At 33.8% G+C, this 8,948-nt stretch overlaps 1 protein-coding gene across 1 annotated transcript in view; it reads right to left on the bottom strand.

The window, feature by feature from the left end:
* LOC106462648 (protein Wnt-7b-like) overlaps positions 1–8,719 on the bottom strand; it is a 53,707-nt gene extending 44,988 nt beyond the window's left edge. Inside the window, exon 1 of the mRNA XM_022390346.1 lies at positions 8,217–8,719. Coding sequence (XP_022246054.1) covers positions 8,217–8,314 — 98 coding nt within the window. The 5' untranslated portion in view covers positions 8,315–8,719. The remainder of the gene's footprint in view (positions 1–8,216) is intronic.
* Between the last annotated feature and the right edge of the window lie 229 nt (positions 8,720–8,948).

Raw genomic sequence — 8,948 nt, 5'->3', positions numbered from 1 at the left:
TCGCATGAGAAACAATCTGGAAAGGCCTGAAAGGAAAGGGAAGGAGAAATGTAGCGTGAGAAACAATCTGGAAAGGCCTGAAAGGAAAGGGAAGGAGAAATGTAGCGTGAGAAACAACCTGGAAAGGCCAGAATGAAAAGGGAAGGCAAAGTGTAGCGTGAGAAACAATCTGGAAAGGCCAGAAGGAAAAGGGAATGAGAAATGTAGTATGAGAAACAATCTGAAAAGGCCTGAAGGAAAAGAGAAGGATAAATGTCGCATGAGAAACAATCTGGAAAAGCCTGAAAGGAAAGAAAAGGAGAAATGTAGCGTGAAAAACAACCTGGAAAGGCCAGAAGGAAAAGGGAAGGGAAAGTGTAGCGTGAGAAACAATCTGGAAAGGCCTGAAAGAAAAGTAAAGGAGAAATGTAGCATGAGAAATATATCACGTGTTTCTTTCTCTTTTAGTTTAGAAAGGTGAACAGCTATTGTTCATCAGAATTAAAACATTTTGTCACACACATGTTAAGATATAGCATGCATATAACTGGCTTCGGACTTCGTTCGCCTAATTTTTCTGTTAGTCACACACGGTAAAGGGTCTTTCCCCTTTGTATTTTTGGTTTTTCCCTACGTGTCACTGGGGAATTTCTTTAGGCCTGTATTAATAAGTTACCTGAATACATTGGTCGTATAATTGTTTAGAAATGCCTGAATATGTCTTTTCTATTTTTGTTAATAGCGTAACCACATTACGTGGATCACGAATGCGTTCAGATTCATTATTTCAATTCAGTTAAGTCAGAATTCTCTTTAACATTCTCTGCTAGAGTCGTTGTCGTGTTGGAAGTCTTTGAATCTGCGAATTCCACAATATGATACTGAGCAAGATGTCATGTTAACATATCTGTGCTCTGAAGAATTAACTTTGCATTCTGCCATATGACATATTAACCGGAACATGTTTCGGATATTTAACGTAATATGTCGTAAACTACTGTTATTTTATCCGTGTTTTCTGAAGATTTAACGTGACACAACATCAAGTGTCATGTTCTGGAGATCTAAGTAGAAATTACGCAAGATGTTATGTCATAATTTTGATGTGATCTGAAGACTTAACATGAAGCTCTGCCAGATGTCGTGTTAACCAATCCGTATTATGGAGATTTAAGTTGAAATTATTCAAGATGTTGTGTTATAATTTTGATGTGATCTGAAGATGTCATTTTAACCTATTCTAGTTCTGAAGATTTAACATGACTTCCACTGCTTGTCAAGTCGACTTATCCATATTCTGGAAGATAAAGGTGACACATCTCCATACATCATATTAAATTATCCATGTTCCGGATATTAAAAGTGATATTCCACTAGATGTTGTTTAATCCCGAAGATCACCAACTGCTTACAGGTAGTTTCATGAAATATTACAGCTATGTTTCTTAGATACCCTGGTACTTCAATACTTTACGCTAACTAGAAAACTCTAATAAAACATCTTAAGATTTAAGAAACATATTTACGTTTCCTCTAAATACACCAAAATAATATACGTATTTAGAAAACACAGGTTTTAATAAAAATCTAACATGGATGTAGTTTCTTATAACTAAATATTAATATATATTGCAAATATTTCGAAATTCGATAACAGTCCCTAAAATACATTAAAAGGTTTTGGCATATTGTTGAAATATTTAACAAGTATTTCTAAGATTATGTTTAGTATTCTACTGGGTGTGTAAAATGTGTTATAATTGTCTTCTGACAAGAATATGTGAACTGAATAAACATTTCGGCCGCTATCTTATACACAGTAGAAACGTTTTCAAGCCCAATGTTTCACAGGTGCGATATTGCCTAAGAACAGACTTCGCTACACACTTGTTGCATTTAGATAGTATTGTTTAAGACTTACTCGAGACAGTGATAAAGGTCAGTTCGTAACACTTCAGAAAACAAAAGAGGAAGCCCTGTGTCATATACTTACAATTTAGTGTTGAAGCTGAACATGTACAATATGTATAGAGAATAATAGAAAAGAGCACATTTGCGGTAGCGCCGAATCGTTTGATTGTAGTTAACCACAAAGCTACACAATGAACTATCTATGCTGTGTCCACCACGGGTATCGAAACCCGGATTTTAGCCTTGTAAGTTTGCAGACTTATCGCTGTGCCACTGACTGGGGATACACGCCAAATCGTTTACGTCATGTTCAAACAAATGTTCTCGACTTTTATTCTGGAATTTACATTATTTACATGATTATAAACATACATTACACTAAACATGACCGAAATACTTTCATGCTATAAAAGAATTACAGAATCGAAATTCTTTCTTATTATAATATAACAAATGATAGGCTAGAAAATTAATTAGTGGAAAAAAAAAACGAATAAATCAAATATTTGTCCTTAACACCTAAATTAAACCTGGCTTAAAATGAAGCAGGCTAGACCTGTTATTTTGTAGTAAGTGAGAGAAAAGTAGATTAATTTCATGTATTACCCAAACTTTAGTATATATTCTACTATGAAAAAAACGTGTTAAATTTATCAAAACCTTGAAAACGTGTGGAATGTGATCAGCAAAGTGGTGTTGCTATTCTATTACGCAAAGTATTAGATATTTCCTTTACATACATATATAATAAAAAATGCACTAAAAATGTAGACTGTGGTTGTTTTGTTTATCCATATAATATTATTTGACATCTAGTGACAATGAGGTCACTCCTTATAATTGAAATCATGAGTCCTTTTTGTAAGCTTAGTTATTAAAGCAACAACAACAAATTAGAAAAGGCTTCGCTGACATTGTTATCACATAGCATATAACGTACGATACAAAACGCGTTAATGTAGTTTGCTATCAATCAACACGTTACGTTTACATCTGGATATTTTCGCCTCCCAAGAAACGACAGGCGAATTAGAAAAGTATAAGTTGGCAGGGTATTAAAAAACGACTGATAAATTAGGTACAAAACTTCAAAAGTTTTCCAGGCCGAAACGGTGTTTTTTGACACCATGAACTTGAGTTTCATGTATCCCTGTCAAGAACACTTTTTTTATCGATTTCATGTTGAAAACACATCAATAAGCACAAATTAAGCCTGTTTCTACATTATTCTGCCTGTATAGTTGCCTCTTTATTTTTGTATATCAATCATAATGTCTATCTCTATCCGTCACTTTATCATAATGCTTTACTTTATCCGTCAGTCTTACATAATGTCTACTGTTTACTCATCAGCCTATCAGAACATCTTTTATTTAACCGTCAGTTTGTCCTAATGTTTGCTATCATCTATTCGCCAGTTTCTCGGAATTCTTGTTTCTACTTGTTACTTTCTCTGTCCACTAGTCCGTCAGAATGTCTGTTAGTTTATCAGAACGTCTGTTATTTATCTATCAGTGTGTCAAAATGTCCCCTATCTATCCACCAGCCTTTCAAAATGACTACTATTTATCTGTCTGCCTCCAAAAATATCTAGTTTTATCTGTCAAAATGTCAGAACGTTACCCTGGTTCCTCAGTTTATTAGAATATTATATTTATCCGTCAGTCTGTCAGAATTTTACTATCTATCCGTCAGTCTGTATAAGTGCCAATTTTATTCACGTGTTTCTTTCAATGGTTACCATTACCCGTCAATCAGAATGGCTACTAACCGTTAGTCCGTCCGAATTTTTCTATCTATCTATCTATGATCCTGCTTCTCTGTTTGGGTTTTTATATAACTGTCTGTTTTGACAATTTATCCTTTTTCGAAATGTAAATATATATATATATGCGTTTACTGTATATATATCGCCTTTAGCGTATTAAAGTTTGCATTTTTATCAACAGGGGGCTGTGGAAGATTAGTTGAAAAAATGTTTTTTTTTATATATGTCAAGTATAAAACATCTGGTTATCATTATGACAGATATATTTAAATGTCTAGCTGCTTAGAGAAAACCTACAATTTATATAATTACATTCACAATAAAATCAAAACCAATGTACGGCTTTTGACATGGATTTCTTTCCGTTATCAAAAATATGTACATGCAATAGAAAAAGTGTGACGTTCAGTGAAGAAAGACGATACATTAATTTTACAGGGATAAAGAGACTGGCAATTTAAAAATAAATTAAAGACAGGCCTCATGATAGAAAGAGAAAATGAAGACAGGCCTCATGATAGAATTAATATTGGTATTTACGTTTTCATTTGTCGTAAAACTAAGAAGGAACCATTATTTAATTATTCTGAATATTATTTTTACTCAGTGCTCATGTCCAATTGTACAGTGTGTCTGCTATTTGCCATATTATTTATGACCTACTTTTGTTCTCTTTCTTAGTCCCCTAGCGGTATTTAGTGAAAACTAAGAAAAGATATTAAGTAGAAAAAGATATAAAAGGGACGCATTTTCAAAGGAATCAAACTTCCCACAGCTGAGCAGAATAAAGAGCTCAAAGTAATTAAATTATATGGAAGTGAGTAACCCATCAATTATTAGGAGTTTATGTCGGTGTATTACCTTGCAATCTGAGTAATGAATATCATAATTCATTCATTGAGCTGTGGTCTTCGTTCACAAGCAGATTCTTTCATACTTTCACAGCTGGCATGGGTTAAGATTTGGAAGACACTCACTCCAGAACAGTTGAATTAGCTTCCACTTTTATAAGTACACAAGATTGTGAATTTAGACTGATAATTTAACCCGGTAAATGGCAGGAACACTTTTCGTAAACTGAAAAAAAGATTCAGCTTATTAACATACTAAGATTGCAGCTGAGTCAAGGTAACAAGAGGTATAAGTGATAGCCAGGTATATTGACTTGTCAACTTAGCAGCCGTGACTATGGGGTTAACCCTTTTGTTCGGATAGAAGATTGCTCGCTTGGTACGTGAGAGATTCTAATTCGATCGTACAATATGCAATAATTGGATTATCGCATAAATGTTTAGTTAAACCCAAACTGCACCCATCCCATCATGTACAAGTTCTTTCTTAAGTTCTCTTTGTAGAAGGTTCGGTATAAATCTTTGCAAATTTGTTTGACATTTATATTTTATAAGTCACAGTGTTGTTCTTATTAATAAACGTCGCTAGTATAACAACCCATTCTAATGATTTTTATGGAAATTTAAGCATTTAACAATGTAAGGCCCTCATTCTTATTCACATATCTAACACGACCCAACGGTTATTTGTTTGGTCAGGATTTCTGTTATCTGTTTTCAACAGAGTACACAATGAATCCCTGACTTATGTCTCGTATAAAATCCTTTCACAATGGATTCAGCATATTGGTAGTGTTCTTTACGGTTGGTTGTTTTTTTTTTTTTGTTGTTGTTGTTTGTTTGTTTTAGCTAAAAGCAACATTAAACTACCGCGCAAAATCGAATTCCGGATTTTAGCGTTGTAAGTTCGTAAACTTACCGTTGACCCACCGGGGGACAGTATTCTTTATGGCTACCAGTCTCTCTTATTACTTGGAGAGAGGCGTGTTGTTATTATATAAGATTTGTACGTGTTTTTTAACGATGTTGTGAAACCGTAATGAATCTCCTAGGCTAATTTGAGCCACTTTTAGATTTCCCGTGTGTGAAAAATGTTGTGTGTTCTAAGATCCCATTAATCAGATAATGTATGGTTTTTAGGAAAACTAAAATGACCTTTATAAAGGAAAGAAAAACGCCACTCTGCTACAGTTCTACTGGCTCTTGTTCTTTCAGTAACAGTTATCTTTTTTTTTTACGTGATCGTTCCGTGCAAAGACAAAAGTGCTATTCTGTTTGAGTAATAACAATCTTAAGTTGTGTTTCTTGTGATAATTAGAGCCTTCACTGATAACCTCAATTGTTTCTTTGAAAATAAGACGACAATGGTATCAAAGAACACTTGAAGTAAACAAGTATATCTTATACATCTGAATGTTGTGTAACTCGTTAACGTTATAATCTAAGTGGTTACAGTTTCTATAATAAACACTCCAATATCCAAAGAACAAATGTTTGTATTACTGATTGAATTAAGTGATGGATGCAGTAGCTGGCCTGGTTGTATATATTTTTATAGATGTCGCGTCGTATTTTGTAAAAATAAAAGATATCAAATGATAATTTTGTACTTCAAAACGTGTGTCTGGATACAACGATATTATCTACTCGAAATTATTTATTTTCACTGAACTACGCTTTCCTCTGTCGCTGATGCTTACAATGACAGCCTTCCATCTACTGTCTCTCATTTTTTAAGTCGTCCCTAAGGGCTTATGAAAACTAGCTGTAAGTATATAAGATGCGCCCCAAAATAATTTCTGCTAACCACTGCTACGCTATTTTGATCTTCGTCAACCTCTTGAATTATTTTCCCAACACGTGCAGCGTCTGTTTCTTCAAAGGTTGTTCTTGATGCAGACAACGCCGAGTGTCGTCCAGTGGTGAAACATATTTTGTCTAATCTGACTAAAATGTTACAGCGTCTGTTTCTTCAAAGGTTGTTCTTGATGCAGACAACGCCGAGTGTCGTCCAGTGGTGAAACATATTTTGACTAAAATGTTAACTGAGGACAAAACAATTAAGTGTCTTCTGTCTAAAAAAAAAGAAAAGTCCAATATGCTGGCACATTTATATTTGTTGCATTCACGTATATACACGTAGAAACTTGTTTATTACTGTTATAAGATAGGTGTAAAGAACATTGGTTGGGGTTGAAAGAAATGAGAAAGCGACCGGCGTTTGTCAGTCCCTAAAGGGATTACAGTACTTTAAGCCGTCAGGAAATGATGAAAAGGAGCGGCTACCTTTCTCGTTCAGCGACACGGAGACAACGGGAACTCTATGATTGTGAAACGTTATAATCAAAATAGTATACAAGGTCAGAAAGAAAGAGACTTGTTCAATGTGTATTTGAAAAAGACACTTGTTAAACCCAAAGAGTTGAACGAAAAGAAGAGGGAACAGGTGATGTGAGAGAAACCGAATAAACCGAGAGAAGAAAGAAACAAAGCGTAACTCTAAATCTATGTACTGTTGATTATAGTAATAAACAGCAAATTTGTTATATATATTATATTAGTGAGTCAATTTCTGATAAAAATAAGTACAATCTAAAAGCACTGATAAACATAACCAGGAAGAGAATAGCACGATCGTAATAAAGTGGTGTCAAAATTGGACGATCCACAACAATGACGACGTTTTATGTACAGTAATGTGTTAATATAAACATAGGTTTCCTTGATGTTAGGTCGAACAGAGTTCGACTCCACATGTGTTATTTATACAGTGACTTTTAAACCCCATTAAACATTTTTCAAGTTACGTTTTTTATACCCTGATCTATCTGTCTGTCTATATATACACACACACACACACTATACATCTTATGTCAATAGTGTTTTTTAGGTTTCTTGTAAGGCCACTCATCTGTAGTAATTTCAATAATTCCTTCTCATTTTTATCTTTGAACTTTAAGAAACTGAAAAAACAACACACACATTAACTTTTTTATATCCTAGCTTAAGTACCCTGTAGTCTTTACAATTTTTTCTTACCTTGTTATATTTCTGTGTAATACTTATTGTCATAATGCAAACAACGCTGTTTTTTTAAATTAAAAAGTCTTATTTACGTAAATACTAAATGTGTTAAATAATTAACATTATTGCTAAATATCTTAACGATAACTAATATTAGTTTTAAAATGTTAAGAAAATACGATCAAGATAGAAGTGCTAGAAAAGTAAAGCAAGTTTTCTATTATTAAGGCTATAAATGCTAATCATAAATAAAGTCAGTACTAAATTGTCAACAATAATTAACAGCATTACGAAAGTGCTGAGAGTAGGTACATAAATGTTAAAATAATTACATCAAGTGTTAAACTGCTAAAGAGAAACAAAATGAGTTCTAAAATATTAAGAATAACAAAATCAGTTTTGAAGTACTAACAATAATAAATACTATATGATACAATGCAGATACAATTGCACTGTATTAATGAAAGTCAATATGTGACATAAGTAGATAGACAAAAACGGATAGAAAGAGACACAGATATTTATAATTAACAAAGGAGAGAGAGAGAAAATGACACTTACAAATCAGAAGATATATATGGATGTACAGATTACCAACAAAGTTAAAAATACAGATAGGAGAGATAAAGAACAGTGCGATAGGCAGGTAAACTGACGTATAATTAGCTCAGCTAGTTACTTACATCCAGCTGCCCGACACTTGTTTCAGTACAGGTACCAAGCACTGAATACAAATAATCCATACCACGACTGATTTTCCCCAAGTTCCATGAATCTTCATCTTCACACTATATTGAACACGTTTTATTTTATTTCTTACACTATCCTGTGTTACTAGTCCTGTGTATTGAAGTTGCCAGGGTTTTTACACTGCAAGGGACACAAGCTACTTGCATACAGTCTTAATGCGTGTATTGTTATGGCCTGGAGAATTTAAGTACAGACATCAAGGTAAGATTCGACGGTAAAATACATGAAGATTCCAAGATCCTGGAATTTTAAATTTTCGATGACGATGGTCCGGCAAAAAATGTATATTTAAAGGAAATAAACAGGGAAACAAAATTGGACTCTGGGCATTGCGGAATAATCAACATTATTTAGTTTCTCTTTTCTCACTCTACGAAATCTATCAACATCACACGAGGATTGCTCTGATAACGATTTAAAGCGTGTGTCGCGCGTGGACGGGTTCTGTCAGCACGAACGAACACTTCTACTAAGTATACGTTCTGGACATGAGTTTCCAGCTGAGTTTGCGATAAGATACGCCAATAGAAACAGTAGAGGTTTCTTATTGGTGGAAATATCGCGTAAAAATAAGCACACGGAAAAAGATTATGATCTTATTGGTTGTGTAAGTTATACGTCAATTCAGTAATTTCGTCATAGAGTTTGCTTGTTATCACGTCAAA

This window comes from Limulus polyphemus, unplaced genomic scaffold (genome assembly GCF_000517525.1).
Source record: "Limulus polyphemus unplaced genomic scaffold, Limulus_polyphemus-2.1.2 Scaffold47, whole genome shotgun sequence".
Taxonomy (NCBI): Eukaryota; Metazoa; Arthropoda; class Merostomata; order Xiphosura; family Limulidae; genus Limulus; species Limulus polyphemus.
This window is presented reverse-complemented; position numbering and strand designations above follow the sequence as displayed.